At 47.3% G+C, this 18649-nt stretch overlaps 1 protein-coding gene across 2 annotated transcripts in view; it reads right to left on the reverse strand.

Moving 5' to 3' along the window:
* The window catches only part of PKDCC (protein kinase domain containing, cytoplasmic), a 33738-nt gene extending 16006 nt beyond the window's left edge, over positions 1-17732 (reverse strand). Inside the window, exons 1-3 of one of the 2 annotated variants that reach the window (XM_068676747.1) lie at positions 16643-17719; positions 4098-4220; positions 973-1244 (exon numbers count right to left, since the gene is read on the reverse strand). In XM_068676747.1, the coding sequence (XP_068532848.1) occupies positions 973-1244; positions 4098-4220; positions 16643-17332 (1085 nt within the window). In that variant the 5' untranslated portion in view covers positions 17333-17719. Of the gene's footprint in view, positions 1-972; positions 1245-4097; positions 4221-16642 lie in introns of both variants that reach the window. The other variant, XM_068676748.1, reaches the window with a different exon arrangement.
* Between the last annotated feature and the right edge of the window lie 917 nt (positions 17733-18649).

Here is an 18649-nt window from a genome sequence, read left to right on the forward strand (position 1 = left end):
GTAAAATGGTCTTAACCAGAAGTTAGCTAGCTAAGCAGGATCTTTAAGCCAAGCAAATGGATACGGAAAATTTTGCAGGACACACTAAAATCTGTGCTGCACAACTGCAGATGCCTGTCATGTGGTGCAGCCCATTTCAGTGTGGTCAGCTAATGCAACACACATGCTGGTAAGCACCCTGGGACCAAAGCAGAAGACTGTCTTTGGAGAAGAGTCTCCTCGCTGTGGTCTGGCAAGGAGTGAATGGCATGATACTTGAAAGGGAAGTCAGTCTAAGAAATGAGCGCAGCATTATGGTATTGCTTTGAGATTCTCCATCCTCGTATCTGGATTCCCTTAAACATGGAAGATGGATGCTTCAGCCAAATGCTTTCTTCCACACAGCTGAGTGGTCCATCATGAATTGTCACCTCTGCACCCCTGTGCCGTAGGCACTAGGAGCATGTCACAGAACCCTGCCCAGCATGGTGGCACTGGGGACTGTTATCACCCTACCAAAGGCAGGCTCCAGCAAGGCAGGGGAGCACCGAGACAAAGTGCAAGACAACAGCTGAACTCTCACTCTGCCTCTGAAGCCAGCCCTATCCTAAACTGGTGGTAAAGAATGTATGATAACCTTTATTAACTCACACCAGAGAACAACAGTGAGAATTGCCTCACTACAGAGTTAATGGGCTCCCATCTCTACAAGCACCTCGGTTGTACTCATAAAAACCTGTACTTGTACGAAGAACTCAGTGGAATTAAATCAAAATAAAATTAGACTAAGTGGTGAATCACACTCAAAGCATGCAAATATATTCCCAGTATGAATGCTAGGTTATGGTATTTTCCCAAATGAAACGATTATTCATAGATCTTGGATAACAGATCTGAGACATGTATTTATTGATGTGAATAACCATAGATGCTGCTGCAGGCTTTCTTCCCATTTTAAATTCCCTTTTACCTTATAGAAAACTGATCAGGTACCTGTAAGCATTGTAGAGATTTCTCTTTTCATTCATGTTTTGGCACCGACCCTCAACAGAACAAGGCAGAGTGAAGTTTCTTGCTGGGAACTCCATAAAGCAATCACTGTTACTGGTGCAAGAGCTTTCTTCAATACTGGCATCATCTAGATCTGTCACCTTCAGCTCCCCATCCACAATCACAAACTGTCGAGGGCGAAAATCCAGTAATGTCACAGAGCCAAGAGGAGAGTGAGCCAAATAATGCAAAAGCCGAACTAAGCTGAGACATATCTGAAATGCAAAAACATGAGTACCTTGTGTTATTTTCTCAGTACAAAGTATATAAATGAAACTACTTTAGCTGAAGATAGATTCATAAATACATGACTTAATATGGGCATTATAACTTATCCTCAACACTGAACGTTGCAACTAAGGTATTTTTCATAGGATTAACATAGTTGATTGTAAAGCCCTTGGAGACTTGAAACAAAAATAAGCTTCTTTACCAGTGCTTTCCCACACTATTCATGAAGCACAGCTCATTGTTGCTATTCTTACTTTTAATAGAAATAAAAGCCTTAACTTTTAATAACACATTACATACAGGCCCTGACCATGCAGCCTACAGTTCTGCTCTGTACAAACTCCAGGTCTGGGATTTTGGCCCACGTGCTCTGCTCCTGCTGCTCAGGCTCAGACTGCAGAGGGTGTCTGTATTGCCTCCCTATTGATCACGCCTTTTGGCTGCCATTGTAATTGTTGTCTCCTGTTTTCCCTTGTGTTTGTCTTTTCCAGGGGAGAATGAAGCAAATACCCAGAACAAGCAGCTCCATGGCTCCTCTGTAGCTCTAAGGGTGAGTGTCTGCCATGGTGGACCCTCACGTGCCATTTTGAGGCTGGGGTAGGAGTTCTGCACTGACGCTGCACTTTTTAATTGCAAGTTGGGAACTCGAATAACTATCATCAGACAGGAAACTCACTGAACGCTGAACTCAGTTCCCTTACCAAAGTACTGTTTCCAATTCATGCATTCCTTTAAAATCCACCACATAACATATTAATGCAAAAGTATGAACACAGTTAAATACTGGAATTTTTATTCTATGTATTACACTAATAACAGGTCTTATTCAGTCGAGCAAGCTTTTTGTTGTTTGTATATGATCTTTGTTTTTGTTAAAATACACTGCCAATGCCACATATATTGAAGTAGTCAAATCAAAATTCGATCTCAGGGCATAAACAATATGCTCAGGGGAGCACCTAAACGCATACTTCATAAGAATGCAGAGGCTGAACATGTCTGAAGTTCCAACTCACAGACCACATGTCTGTGGGACATTAGGACTACCCCACACTTCCACAATCACCTCCCTGCTTGACCAGACTGGAACATTTTTATCCTACATAAATGATACCAAAGCTTACATGGCGATGCCTGTAGTGTAAAAGAACACAGGCGTAGTGATGAGATGCCAGACCTGACCTTCCTTTCCTCCCTCTGGAAGTACACCAAATTCCTGTACATGCTATCCCACAATACGCTGCATATAAAGGCACATCTAGCCAAAACTAACCTATAATACACATAGCTTTGACTGCCAGCAAAGCCAGAATTTAGCTTGAATAAAAATACAGGTTGTTGTCTGAAATTATCACCTTTTCTCAAACACCAAAAAGATACTGGTCCTGCACTGGCAGGCTCTCTGACCAGACCCCTATGGACTGATGGCCTGCATACCTACTGGGAGTCTGGAGTGCAAAAACCCCTGTACAACAAACCTTGAGCAGACAAGTGACGTCTGTGCTCTGCATCACAGCTCTGCTGAGGGGAGCAGTGCTGCCCTGGGGACAAAGCTTGCTTCACAGTCCTCCAACACCAGGAAATCATTTGTAGGAATAAAGTCAAGCCATTTACCTAGCCCTTTCCAGGACCTGGCCACCAATATGCTTCATGTATCGAGAAGGTATGGTTTTATTTCCTCTTTCTTCTCTGTGTTAGTTGAGACCTAGACAAGCTACTGAGCATGAAATTATCTAAGACAGCACTCCTTCACCTCCCTTTGCAAATTCTTGCTCAGAAATATCCAGGCTAAGGGAACCTTCCCAGTTTATTGCCCATAATCTAACGTATCTCTTAGTAATTGACCGGACATGCAGTTGCCATCACAGTCCATTATTTATATTCCATGGATGAGATGAGACAAAGGCGAGTCCTCCTTTTAGGGAGCTGTGACAAGCACCTCCACCATTTATTACAGATGTATTTCTTCCAGAAAAAGGGAGCTGAAGTTGAGCTCTCTCGCCTTTCCCAGACATAATTCAGAAGGCAGCATGGCCAAAGACCATGCCTGATAGACATCTTGCACATAGCCACCCAGCCCTGAGAGAGCACCAAACTTAATAGTACAGATACAGGCTGTAGCAAACTGGTTAGTCCCTGAGCACAGTCAGGGAGCACTTTTCATTTTCTGGTACAGATGTAGCCATACAGCTAAAAGTGTTTTAGATGAAAACTGCTTCTGCCTTGAAGTGTCTTGGGGAGTTAACCTCAGCCGATTACACATCTCAGTATACACTGATAGAGACAGCACTGTCTTGATCAAAGCATTGCTGCAGTCTGGCTTCATTTTGGACAAATTAAGTGTGACCTTCGTGCTCCTGGTAAATTGCCAGCATGGTGGACAACCTGGCTTTCAGATTTGTGTACATTGATTTCACTCTCCCCCACTAAAAGACGAACAGAACAGGAAGCGGTAGAAAACAATTATAAAATCAACCTAGGATAATGATCAGGATAGAAATGTAACATACTTCTATTGTTTAAATTCCAGTTGCAGAGCATAATGCTTAACACCAAAACTGCTGGGCCTCAAGCTTTAAAAAGTAAGAAACATTTACAGATATAATATAAAAAGCATATACCAGCTACAAATAGATAACATCGAGAGACAAAATAGCGCAACATCTTAAACACTAGGGAAAGGGAGTGTTAAATTCTGTTTCTAAACCAAGACATAATCACAAGCAAAGCAAATGCTTAATAAATATGAATTATACTGCATCATATATAACCTCTGTTTCATGCTGGATGTTCATCACCCTCTTAAAAGTCCTTTTAAAAGAACAGTTGTTACTTACTCGAAATCTGTCTTCCCAGGAAGTCTGTAAAAGCTGAATCATCTCTAAAGGCGAGCCTAGTTCAGTGATGGTTGTCAGTGTGTCTGGGATGTCATTGCTATCTTGGTAACAATAGCCATAGAGCTGAAAAAAATCATGAGGCAGTATAAGTGTAACATATCTTGGCACGCTTTTACTTTTCTCAGTGGATGAGGTGCAAAATAAACATTTCTTACAAGGCATTTAATTGCCTCGAAGTCCTCCCCAACAGCTTTTGTATCCTCTCATTTGAGGAACACTCCCTTGAAACCCCCAAAGGAAGTTCCTGATTAGCTAGCACAGCCTCTGTAGGCATCACACAGCTCAAGGCAAGCAAAGTGGCCCCTGCACACCCCTCCATACAGGATTTTATCCCAATAAATGATCAAGAAAAAAACAAAAAAAAAAGTCCATTAATGCAGAAACAGAACTTTATGAGAGGAAAATTAGCTTAGCCTATGCAATACCTGGCTAAATAAGATAGATTCTTATTTTTTCTTTAAATAATACTGCTTAAAAGACATCACAAAATATATTTTAATTACATTTCTATAGGACTACTATTTGTGCATATAGTGGCAACACGTATTTCAACGAAACACAGCTTGAAAAGCAACTGAAATGCCAAAACTTATCTTTCGCCAGCCAGAAACTGCTTCTTGCAATACTTGATGGACTTTCATGTGCAGTACCATTAAAGAAGGGCAAATATTCCAAAACAATACCTGCCAGCAGATCCTTCAATTTAAAAGAATTTAAATGGCAATTTCGGCCATGCTCCAGCAGCACCTTCTTGCATTTGCTCTCCAAGGGCATCCGAATGATTAATTTTCACTTGCACAAATAATTGCCCAAGAAGAACATTTAAAGGTTATGGGGAAGCAATTTCTTGCTTTATATGGAGAGGGACAGTGTCTGACACAGCTATGGGGACAGGCTTTTACACACTCTGTGCCAATCCCTGGCAGAGAGGCAGTTAAAGGAAACTGATAAGGATCTGATTGCAACTTTCCAGCCAGAACAGCATGCACATGAAATAAAATTAAATGTAATCTCTGCCCCCAGTCAAATAAACCTTACAGTAAAAGAGTCTGTGTGGGGAAAAAAGCACTTTAAAGGACGCTCTTAAAGTGTCCTGGTTCTATTCATTCCTGGCTTTCCCTGAGTAATCTCATTTTTTCCAAACCAAGAAGGTTTGGAAAGGGAAGCTGACAAGGGTCTCCTGTGAACTGGGGGGATGTGGATATGGCCCCAGAGAAGTCAGGCTCATCCAAACAGCAAACAGAGCAAATCCAGCAAGAAAGCCAAGAGCCAGAAGAGTGAGTGCAGCCACTGGATAGAGCAGGCTGAGGCTGGCAGCTGCCACTGCGAGCAGGTTTGAGTATCAAGCACATTCCTACAACTAGTGACCCTCACAGACAGAAAAGCAAAGAAAGAGGCTAAAGTCAGCAAATACATGATTTGTTAGGAACCACACTGCTAACTCTGACTATAGCTGTCTGCATTTAAATGAAAAAGTGTTCCAAAAATGCAAGTGAAGTAAACAATTTTTCTTTTTGGTGTAAAAATGGCACTGTATTTCAAAACAGCTGCTTAAACACGGACATTAACCTAAACAAAAAAGAGCTAGAAGATTTTATTCTAAAACATGCCAAAAAGATTTTGGCATCGATGCAGAACAGAGGATTTGTGATGGATGCTGATAGGAACGTTTGAAATGGGAAAACAGACCTTTCTCTTCACTGCCCCAGCTATGACAACAACTGCAACAGCAATAATTTTTTAAGCTAGAGCCATTCAGATGGGACTTGAGTTTGTTCCTTGCCATCTGTGACACAATTTTTGTGCAGCTTATATTCAGAAGTTAGAAATGTGTGTGTGCAATCACAGATGATCACAACGGCACAAGTCTGCTTAAACCTTCTGAATAAAAAAAATAATTAAATGGAAATGAAAAAAATTAACACACTATATATTGTTTCTCAGAGAATTACAAAATTTTCAGCATGGAGGGATCATGAGCTGGACTCTGCAATTTTTACTAGGTATTTCTCTTCTCTCATGTGTGAGGGCAGACAAAAATCCCACTTATGAGTGTCAGAACCTAACATTTGTTCCTCTAGCATCTGCAGAGATTAGCTCTTGTCTGTAGTACACAATACCAAGGGATGACCAAGGGATACAGACTGGGAAACAACAGTATCTCAGTAAATGCTGATTCACAATATCTGTGAACACAAAAGAGTTACCAGTCTTCCTTAGCCATTCTCAATATTTGTGAAAACTACTCCATAAATAGAAATAAAGACGACAAGCAGAAATTATACATTAATTGAACTATTAAAAAAAAATACTGTGTATATATATATATATATATATATATATATACACTCTTACAAACAAAATAGAGAAATCAGTCTTATTATCTTTCTATGTGCAGATGATCACAAAAGTAGAAATCAATTACAGTACCTGTGTGTATCTATTTTATCTCACTCCATGAATTCCCATAGTTATAAAAATTTAGACTTGTTCTCAGGGAGCTGGAACTTTGCTTTAAAGTCTTTCTTTCATTTGGGTAATCAATTTGTACCTTGGCAAAAGTCCTCACTGTCTGAGTATCTGAGTGTTTGGGGTATATTTTACTATATTATTGCCCATTTAATCATTTCAGTCACTGTGGAAGCTTAAACGAGCTGGTCCAGTTTGGTTCTTTATTCTCAAAAGAAAAATTTCTTGCGCGAGTACTGCTGAACTTCATCAATCTTACAGCTAAAAACACAGCGCTGAGTAAGTTCATGTAGGTCTAATTCAAAAAATATATAATCTAACCTGAGCTCTTTATTGCTTTTACTTAAGTGAAACCTCTCCAGATGCAGTGTTATTATATAATTATACAGAGTTATAAAAGCACAGAAGTTTGAGATATAAAGGATTTATTGGGCCACATTTATACTTTTTTGAAATGAAGTCCTGAAACTAAATGCAAAAATGCACATGTAATTACATGGTCATATTTGTATGTGCAATTACCATGATTACAAACTGGGCATGTCCCAACAGCCAATTAAGCATCTAAAATGGTTACATTCATCCCCTCCTGATGAACCACCACCCAGAACAGACGCTACAAAATACAGAATATATATATATAGATGCAAAATGCTCCAGTACTTCTCAGGCCTTTCATTTCAGAAGTTGGCTTATTAGCACACAGACACAACACGTAGAGAGGTATTACCCAAAACACTTTTTTTTTTTTTTTTTCCCTTTTTGTTTTTCATCCAATCCATTTTAAGGTCTGAAATGAGACAAAATGGCTTGTGTTCCAGACAGTGAAGTAAGAAGCAGAGCCGGATGCATAGAATAACAAGAAAAATAACCACATGGGGAAGCTGAATATAGTTGGAAGCCGAAGATGATCCAAAATATCTCCTCTATCTGAAATCCCGTTAGGCCGGACGTCAGTCTCAGTGTCGCAAAGCTACACTTTAGATATATTAGAGTGATGGCTTTCATACGCCTTTGCAGCATGGTTCCAATTAAACGAGTGGAAAGAAATACAATCCCACATCTTTCTGACATATCAAGTCACTGGATTTAAACACCACCCCAATATATTTTTGTGTAGAATCTAATAGCAAACAGTCACAATATCAGGATGCCTTGCTTTCTGTTTAGAAAAATGGAAGCCAAATATGAAATGTTTAACTGTTCTCACATCATATGCCGTAACTCATTTAGGGCAGTCCTATTCACAGCATTCTTCATGAACTGTTTGGGTTTCCTCAGCCACACAGGCCCAGTCCCACATGCCTCCACGCACCCGGTGCTGCCACAGGCCTCAGTGGCTGCAGCCATATGGGGACAGCCCCCAGGAAGCTATAGGGCCCCCGGGTAGGAGCCCACGGCCACCGGCTCGGGCTCACCTCCCTCCATAGCCAACACAGGACAGAGGTGCCCCTCTCAGGCAAGCCAGTGGGGGAGGCAAAAGCAGAGGTCAGACCCCGCACAAAAGCCAACAAGCTTACTGAATAAAAACACAAAATAAAGGAGCTTATTAAGCTGTCATCAGTGGGGTAAGTATAGGCAAACAACAGGCCCTCCTGCATCAGCGTAGACACCCTCGCCGGGCTTTCAGAAAAATAAACGCCAGGGCAAAGCCTCGGCCAGAGTGCTATGTGCCATGAACTGAAGGTGCTCAACCAGGACAGATGCCACACCAGTGACCTCCCAAGTGAGGTCCCTGCTGGCTCCACTCCTCCCAGGTTGGGATGCATACTCCTCCTATGCCTTCCTAGTTTTCAGCCCTTTGTGATCACAGGTTTTAGATTGTTTTCTACACACACACACACACACACACAAAATTCCCCTGCTTTCCCATATGAAACACAAGCTCTTCCCCACTGCAGGAACCATAACCTGGAGGCCACCTCTGCCACAAGTAGTACAAGTGACAGGCTCAACTGCATTACACCAGAAGCAATTTCCAGAGGCTTCGTTCTCATCTCTTTCAAGAAGGACTTGCCCAAACTCACAATAGAAAAGTGCAATTAAAAAAAAAAAAAATTATGAAGAACAACAGCAGCCAACACTTTCCACAGCCTGTTTTCCAAAACACATGGATGCGTGGTTACCTAATGATGCTGGTTGCATCAAGATTACATTTTGCAGTGACTTGGGGCCCTGGGGAAATAAAAACACCCACTGACACTGGTAGCCATTTGACAAGCTGTTTCTTTGGGCTGCTATGTGTCAAAATGAGAAAGGCACATTTTAGAAGCTCTTGCTACTTCACTGCTATCAAAATGAACATAATCCTTTTGACTCAACCAATTCCTGTATTCACCTTTCCTTCCTGGAGCACTGGGACAATCCCTGAAGAGCATGACACAGGATTTACCAATACATAATTTGAGACATTTATGTCACTCTACGACCTAGTGATTGCTCAGGCTTTAAATGTTTCTATCTATTGCTGATTGTACACACACATATAAAAATATATAGTTTGTGTGTACATGTATAGATTTTTTTTCTATATAATATATACATGCTATTTGCATTTATATTTATCTATATTTAAATAAATATGTATTTGCTACCCCTGCTCAGCCCAAAAGCATCTGCAAACCTGTAACACGCCTCTCCCTAAAAAAAAAAAAAGGACAAGTTCCCTGAAAGTCTTAACCTTTACATTAAATATTAATCTAATGCCAACCATGCTGCTACAGGATACATAGAGATGCATGAGAAATTAATGCATTTTCCTAATTGAAATCTAGAAATCAAGTCCTGCTGAGCTTCTCTTGAAAAAGATGTTTATACTGAGAATATTTAACATCGCTCTGGACTGTTGCAGACTGGGACCAAAACTGGATGCTGAAAGCTGAGAGGCAGAATTGCTGCTGCTGCTGCACACTGAAACTGACAGCAAGCAGGGGCAAATTTTAAATATTAACTCTAAATTCACAGCTCTGACTAGGCTTTTATTTATAAACGTGTTATTATTAATAGCACTGAACTCAGAAGAGCTAGAAGGTACAGGAATTCCATACCTGGTTCTGTTACTAAACATGGAAGTACATTAATAGAAAAACTGGAATGCATTATTTAGAAATACACACATATGTATATCTGACCGTATCTACTGGTATATCCACAGATACCTCTATATATTTTGTAAGTATGTGTGTGTATACGTATCTATATATACCTGCTCATCTGACATATATTATGGTGGTTATAATCTTAGGATTTAGTAACGTTATCTCCCTTTTACTCTCCCTGCTTTCCTTATAGCCTGAAGTGGAAAATTCTTCTACTAAAAACATTTATAGCACTTTGAATTTGCATTGCACTGCACAAGCTCAAGGCCCAACCCTGCAAATATTTAGTCACACAAGTAGTCTACTCTTGTAAAGCCTTCCAGTGAAGACAAATAGATCACTCATACAACCACAATTTCAATGGGAAGGCGCTGATATCACTGGAGGCGCAGTTCATTATCTTGTAAATAGCCAGACCAGAATCTACCCTGACCTCCATCCACAGCAGCTGCATTCAGTTCCACTGCCCCAGAAGTTTAACCCTTAATTATGACATTATTTTGCATTACAAAACGATCAAACAATCTCTGTGCACTGTGTGTTCAGAAAAGCTTGACTTGCCAGGATATTCATTAGACCTGCCTGTGCAATTCTTCCTTCTTAGGCGTCTGAGGCATATCAGGGTGTACTTTGCCACGGTGAACTTTAAAATTAGCTTAGGGTCTATCTGTAGCTATACAGTCCAAAAAAAGAGTTGAAAAATCAACTCTATGCATTGTTCCAAATGTGGCCAAAAATGATACAGAGCATGCACGTTCAGCGTCTACTACCTAACTTGACTGGTTCAGCTAAGTGTGATGAGAAATAACAGCTCCTTCAAAATTAGTCCAGAGTCAATATTAGTATTAGCACAGTGCTCATGAGAACCAGTTCTTGTTAAGCTTTGCATGCCCGTCACACAAAAGAAAAATTGCAATGGGAGTTAGATGCCACAGGGCACCCATCTGAGCTAGCAGATGACTGTGTGTGTGTAAAAACCCAGGAAAAAGACCTTGGGGAGAAAAACAAACAAACAAACAAAAAACAGCGTGCATATCTGACACAGGTACTTCATAAACCAGGGATGCAGCACTTCAAGGTGTGGGTCCACCAACACTCTCTATGTCCTTGCATCAAGCAAAGGGCTGGCAAGCACAGGTTTTCCAGGAATCTGGGGTGGTCTAAGTCTTTAGCTCAGACAGATTCCATATGTTACCTTGAGCAAGTTATTTATACCTCCTACATCTTGCACTCACTGTCTATAGTATAAAAGGAACACGAATACTTAGCTTACCTACCTACCCCATATTTGGGGTGGGGAGAGACAAAAACTGCAAAAACCACACACTTTGCCTTGCAATTCAGGTGTCACCACACCAGTCAGAACTGATTTCACACCAGTCAGAACTGATTTCCAGGGCAGGTTATTCCAAGGATAGAGTGGCCTTGTTGACTCCCTGCCAGCCCTCTGAAAAAGATGAGCAGCCAGGGAGAACCTGGCCACATCCAGAAAGCCCAGCGGTGGCCACTCATCTCCCAATATTGCCACGCTGAAGGAGCAGTGCTGGGCTCCCCCGAAGGAAACTGGATGAGGTTGCAAGTCATCAGCTCCCATAAAGGAGGCAGAAATTCAAACCAGAGTCTTCTGGAATGATTTACATGGCACATAAAACAGAGAGGCAATCGTAGAAATCATTCAACAAATGATTGGGATTAGTTTTATGAATGCCGTCTTCAAAAGTGAGTGAGGAGGATGTAGCCCTTTTAACTAATTTGGCGGCATGTGCTCTTGCCTTATGGAAATCCCTTTCTGCCAACAGCTTTTGCAAGTTGAACACCCTCTGCCATCCCATGCAATTCAATGGGAAAAGATAGGTTTTGGTGACTCGAGTGTCAAGACGTACAGCTTGCCTTACAGTGACATGAATGGTTAGAGTTGGTCTGCAATTGTATCGGCTCTGTGCTTCCAGCAGCTCTGGTGTTCTTGTTAACAGATCCTTTCTTCACTCTTAAAAGTGCAGGATAACATCTGGGCCTTTTGGGAAGCAGTCTTGCAATAAAGAAGCACTTTGTGTAATTCTTCTTTCCTCGCCAAACCGCATCTGTCTGCTCCCTCTGCCCTTCTCCACTCCACCCCGAGCTCCTTGGGGCTGTGGGGACATGTGTTAGCAGCAGCCAGCTGTCTCCACCGAGCCATCAGTAGGTGGCACTGCCTGCTTTTCTCTCTCCACCCATACAAATGTCCAGTGCTGACATCCCAAATCGACCAACACCAACGACTTCAAAAGACGCGCAAGTGACTTAGAGGCCTCGTCTCCTGCCAGGCATGCCTTGGAAACAGCAAGCAGTGACATGGAGAGGACAGGGAACAATGCAGTTCCATCCCTGCTGGGGTGAAGCAGTGGCAGCAGCTTTCCAAGGAGAAGGAGGTGGTGAGCAGCAGTGGGAACCTCCCAGCCACCTCACCAGGATTTGGCCTGCCCAGGGCCTGCAGATCCTCTGATTCTAGTGTAGTTAAATGGATGGCATCAGGCTGGTCTGCCATCGTGTGCAGGGGCCTCACTTTAGTCAGTATGTCCTAAGAGCAGCTCAAAGGAGCTGCTTTACAAAAGCATTAGAGGAAAAAAAATCTCAGCCCCAGACTGGAAGGTTAATTCCCATTAGGTGTTTTGCTCCCGTTAGGTATGCTGCCAGCAACTGAGACACTCTGCAGCCTCACCCCAAACTGAGAAAGCCCCAGTCAGTCACCCACCACCTGGTAGCAGCAGCCAGGACAGCCATTCTCAGATCTCCCATGGTTAAGGTCCAGCCAGCTGCAAATAAAGGCCGGTGGCTGGGCATCCTGCACCATGGCAGCAAGGTTTGTCATTCGGCTTCCTGCACCATTGGCACCACAAAGGGGACGCGGTGCTCACCCGCAGGTGACAGGGAAGAGGTCCCTGAGCAGCTGTTTTCACCGTGGCTTCATGTCTCGATGTCCCCTTCCCCCTGCATTTTGTGAAAACAACAACGGAGTCATGCAAGAAGGACGACGAAGGACCAGACCCTTCAAGAGTCTTTCCTATGCAAATGCGTTTGCACTGGAAATTAATTGTATATTGACTTTCTTCACACTTGGAAAGACTGTCTACTTCCACCCGGAATAAGCAAACTTTATACAAAGCTTCACCGCTTGAATTCTCATGCTAAAACTAAGACCGTGCCCTATCCCACTGACTATGCATATGTATAGGGAAGCATCAGGGTAAAAAGTTTGTTAATTATCACTTGTAAGGAGAAGAAAATCAGATTTTAAATTAAGTATTTAAAAATACGATCAGCTAGCACGTCTACTGAGTGCTACTGAGCTTGTCAACAGCGAGTGGCGTGTTATTTTTAGTACTATTTTATTCAGTGAATTTTCTAGGGCGATAAATATTCTTCCTGTAATCAGGACCGTTTAAAATCAATTAGTAACAAATACACTAGTCTGAACGGAATCAATTCATATAGAAACTGCTTTGACATCGGAAGCCGGCTGGTGCCTTGGCGTTGATGCCATCTCAGCATTTCACTGCTCTTGTTAACCTTAAAGGAGAGCTAAATAAGCCAAACGAAACGGCCCTGTCTGCGCAGGCAGCAAACTGCAGGATGTGTTAGCAGCTGTTTTCTCCCATTGTCTTTAGACAAAGCCAGCACTTTCCGTTGAGCTTTTGTGTTTGTTTTTAAGAAAGTGGTAGCTCCCTCTTAAATGAATCATTGTGAGCCTACGCGAGAAGTGCTGATAAATAGCTGTCAGAAATAAGCTTGCACTTTTCCAAACGTCTGCAGTTTCAAACCTTCCTTCCCTGCTCTTCGGCTTCAGCAATGCAAAGGAGGAAAGAATTCCTCCAAAGAACAGCTTCTGCCCATGAATGGCAGCACCCTTAATTCTGATACTCCGGGGCTATAATTACATTATTACAGCAAATCAAACATTGCCTTTGTGTCTTTACAATCGCGCCCATTGTTTGAAATTAACTGCAAATGGTTTGATTTTCTTGCCTTCCTCCAATACGGGCAGGGAGGAATTAAAGCGCACTAAATCATCTTTCGCACTAAATGCACGGAAAGCCGGGCTCCAGGCAGCAGCATTTGAACTTTGCGAGAAAAGAAAACCGCAGCACGGGGGGAAAGGAAGAGCCCAGGCACCGCGCTTGACACGGAGCGACTGCAAAGCAATTAGCGGGCCGCTAAATCCTCTGGTACAATAAATCAGTGACCCGCTTCCCCCTCTCCCCCAATGCCCTTCGTTAGAAAAATCAACTTAACGAACTCCCCTCCCTTCCCCGCTCCCCAGCAAATGCATTTCCACCGCAGCCTGCACCTGCACTTCCCAGCGGCTGCAGCGGGGCACGGATGCTTCGGCGGGAGGGGAGAGGGATTTTGGGGAAGGGCAGAGCACGTAGAAGCAGAGATGAAGGCAAGCTGCCCTTAATCGGCACTGCCCGGTGCGAAACCACTCTCCCTCTCGCCGGTTTTCCCAGTTTCTTTGGATGGATTTGATTTGCCACATCTGCCGGGGCTGACACATCTGGCTCCATCCCCGGGCGGAGGGCACGGTGGATATGTCAACATGTTGTCTGGAGGCAGTGGTACGTTCTGGAAAGAGCTCTTCCCCCCCGCCTCTATCATATATCGTACAATAATCGAGTGTTTTAAAAGGATGGCTCAAGGAAAAAAAAAAAAAAAAAAAAGGAAAAAAAAAAAAAAAAAGCTGATTTTGACAAGAGACAGGCCAGAATGGGAACTGCTGAGACAGTAAAGAACAAGTCTGTTATCTTACAAACTACACTTCAGGCTGTCAGCTGCCAGAGATTTACAGGAAAAGCCCCTTTCCTCGGACAGAACCTACATGAAACTTCCCTTCCAGCACGAGAAACTCACCGACGTATTCCCTCAAATAGCCGCGGCCCCTGAGCAGGTGGCAGCAGGCGGGCAGGGAGCAGTCCCCTTCCTGCCCTGAGCCGAGCCGAGCCGAACAGGGCTGGCTTGGGGGTGGCAGCCCCCTGCCAGCTATGGGGAACATCTGGCTGGTACCTGGGGATGCAGGGAGCTGCCGGGGGAGGCTCGCAGGGGTAGGAGATGAAGGCAGTGAGCTCCTGGGCTGCGACTGCCCAGTCAAAAGCCAGAAGAGAGGGGATGAGATGGTTTGGGCTTCTGAACCGATTTTCTCTCCCTCAGCCTCAGACCCCGACAGCGATTTCTAACCCCAAACAGGGCCCTGGGCCAGCTGAAAACAAGGAAGGTTTCAGCCTTGAGGCCAGCAGGTCCCATTGCCTTTCAGATTTTAACACAGCCATAATCAAGAGATTTCCCGTTGCTCGTCGGTGCCCATTTTTCCCCCTTCTACCTCTCCAGGATGACACCAGAGACCTATTCCCGGCCCAGAAGGCTGCCCCAACCGTGCCCAGATCCCACCTGAATGTTTTAGAGTCTCCTTCCCAGGTAACACCTTTTCAAACAGCCAACTCCTGCTCACACCGCAGCAACCTTGGGCTGCCCTACAGCGAGATATGACCAGGGGAAAGGTCGGTGATTTAGGGGGCTCCCTGCTCGCCCCGTAGCCGGGGGGGAGGGAGGAGGGGCAGAAAAAGAAAACGCCATGACAAAATCGCAACGAAAGAGAAAAAAACATGTTTGTGATTTAAGCATAATCTATTTTTAAACGGGGTGGCATGTAAGTATGAAGCCCTAATTAAGAAGCACGCGGGATTGCTGCCCGCCGGAGCGTTTTTCCAGCACGGAGCCCGGGCGCACTTCTCCTCCCCGGCGCCTGCGGCAGCCCCGCTCCGAGCCCACCTGCGGCAGGGCCCGGCCGCCCCTTTTCGGGTCCCCGCACCTCGCCTTCCGTTCTTCGGGCGAGGAGCAGCAGCTAGTTATAAATTAGTTTCTCCAGAGCGGTGATTTACCCCCGAGGAGGACACGGAAAAAGACTCAGCGTGGCTACGGGTGCCCACCCAAATGACCCGCGACTTTCAAAACGCACACAGCTCGACCCCAATCGCTTGGCGCTGAGCAAAGAGAAAAATCCCCTTGGTTTTACAACGGTGGGGCGTACCGCCTGCCGCCAACTGAGTCCATAAGGATGGCTGCACCCGACAAAACTCATCACAGCAACAGAGGAGCACGCCACATCCTCACTGGGAGTGCAGTTTTTTGTATATGGATTTTTTGTCTTCATGCACTGGTTAGAGCTGGCACCGCAGGAGAAAGCATATGGAAATGGAAGGAAGGAAGGAAGGAAGGAAGGAAGCCTAATATCTATTTTCTTGTCGTGGGTAAATCACGGCTCCCCTCTCTTTGAGCAGTATGTGAAACTCGAGAGCTTTGATCGCTGAGATCTGAAGTTCTCGTGGGGGAGCTGGTACTCCTGCTGCTGCTGAAGAAGAAACACAAAACTCCTGTCCTCGATTCAGCTCAGAAAGCGCCTACTGCAAGACCGCCTGTTCCAACGCTCACTTTCTGTCCTCCTGCAACCTTCGCGCTACGCAACGGGGAACTTCCATGGCAGCATTTCCGTCCGAATGGACCCGCCGAGCTCCACACCGACACCCAACAGCCCAACTACGCGGCGTTTGGGGCAAGGGGAGCGGTGTCAGCCAGGAGCCCAAGGTCCCTGCCGGGAGCCGTCGGGGTACTCCCTCCCGGAGGCAGCGGGCTTGCCTCCCCGGCGCCCTTTTATTCCCACGTCTGGCCAGCGCTTTTCCACCTCCCCTTCCTAAGCCCTCACCCACCGGACAGGATACTCACGGGGAAGAGAGAGAGGGAGGAAAGCCGGCAGTGAGGTCGGCCCTACACCCGTCGGTGGGGTGGGACCGCGCCGGTCCCTGCGCCTTGCCCCGGCTCGGGGGCGCCCTGTCGGGGGTCGGTCGCCCCCGGGGCTGCCGGGGAAGGAGCGGGGGGCCGCGGGCGCCCTACCTGCAGGACGTTGGCGTGGCGCAGCCGCTGCAGCAGGATCATCTCCTTGACGATCTTGTAGGCGGCCAGACGGTAGCAGTCCCCCAGCGCCGAGAACTGCCGCACGCAGTGGGCGACGTCGTGCCCGCCGAAATCCACCGCCTTCAGCGCCACGGCCAGCGAGCGGTTGAGCACCGCCTTGTACACGGCCTTGGTGTAGCCGGAGCCCAGGTACTGCACGCCGCTCACGTCGCGGATGTCGCGACAGCCCAGCAGCGGCGGCTCCAGCGACAGCTCGCCCGAAGCTCGGCCCCGGGGCTGCCCCGCCGCCGCCGCCCGGCTCCGAGGCGCCCCCGGCCGCGGCTGCTCCGCCGAGGAGCGCGGCGGGGCCAGGTCCATCAGGCGCCGCTCCCGGGGCCGCAGCGCCCGGCGCCCCCCCGCCGCCGCCGCCGCCCCCCGGTGCTGCCGGTAGCGCAGCACCTCCTCGTAGCGCTCCCGGAGCTGCCGAGCCAGGGCAGCGGCGGCAGCGGCCTCCTCCTCCTCCTCCGGGGGCTCCGGGGGGGGGCTCGGCGGGGAAGGGGGCGCCCCGTCGCGGGGCGGCGGCGGCGGGGGGGGGTGCTCGGAGCCGGGGATGAAGAGCACGTTGAGCAGGGTGCCCAGCAGGAAGGCGAGGCAGCAGCCGGCAGCCACCGCGATCTTCCTGCGCCTCATCGCCACCTCGCTGCCGGCTTCTCCAGCCTCTCGGGTCTCTCTCCTCTCGCCCCTTCCCCGCGAACCGGCTCCGGGGTTATTATTATTATTATTATTTTTTCCGCCCCCCCTCCCCGGTTTTGCCGGGGCGCTCAGCCGGACCTCACCCCCTTACGGCGCTCCCGCATGACACTTGCCTCCCTGCTTTTAAGCCTCCCAAGCACTTATTATTAGCGGGACCGGAGGAGGGCGGGGGGGCGGGGGGGATCCCCGGCTCGCTCCCCCCGCTGACGCTCCCTGATTGACAGCCCGGCCCCTTCCAGCCGCCCGGCCGAGCTGCAGGGGGGCCTGGGAATCGTAGTCCCCCGGAGAAGCCCCGCCGGCCTCCGGCTAGCCCGGGAGCCGGGACTACATCTCCCAGGCTCGGCCGAGCCCCCCGGCGGGGAAGGAGCGGGGCGGGCCGCCGGGGGGAGCGGGGCGGAGCGGGGCGGAGCGGGCGGGTGGCCCCCCCCGACGGGAGCCGCGGCCCCAGCCCCGCTTTTCGGGCTGGTGCTGGGGTCGGGGTTGGAGTTTTGGGGGGCTGCAGGTCCTTCCCACGCGTGGCGTGGCGCCGAGCATCGCGCCCCGCCGTGGCTGCGCGGGGCCCCCCCGCACCAGGGGCTGCGCGTTTCCCATCTCTTCCCCCCCTAAAATAAAGGGGCCGCGGCTCCCTCCCGGCACACGGCCGGGGCTGCAGCTACAAATCACGGCCTCGCCGGGGGGTAGCCCCTGCCCCGCTGGAAATGTGAATTGCAGGGCTGAGCGCTAATGACACGGTTATCCATCAAGCCCACATTACGATGCTGTTAGCAACTAATTAACAAATACAATCAGCCCGAGAAACTTCCACAAAGGCAAGTCCATCAGCAAGAGAAAAGCCGTAAAAGAGTCAGGCGAGGCAAAGTTCGCCACAATGGGAGCGGGAAATCATTTCCAAGAAGGGAAAGGAGCGGGCCATTAAGGTAATACACATCGGGGGGACACACACACAATCCAAAAAAAAAAAAAAAAAAAAAAGACAAAAATCGGCCCAGAGGCTCAGCCTCCAGCCCCTGAGGCTCAGACTCCGCTCCGCTGCGCGTTGTTCCGCGGCCGCTGCGCGCCGCCCCCGGCCTCGCTCCGCCCGTCGGGGCGGTGCCACCTGCAGTCCCCGGGGGGCCGCCGGCCGGGCTATCGTTATTTTTTTTTTTTTCCCTTTCTCTAATGGTTTCTGCTCTTACCTAACGGGAGCAGCGCTTTGCCGCTCAGCCGTGCCGGGCCGGCTTCTTCGCAGCTTTCCGCAGCCCTGCGGTTAGTGGG

Source organism: Anas acuta, chromosome 3, assembly GCF_963932015.1.
Source record: "Anas acuta chromosome 3, bAnaAcu1.1, whole genome shotgun sequence".
NCBI lineage: Eukaryota > Metazoa > Chordata > Aves > Anseriformes > Anatidae > Anas > Anas acuta.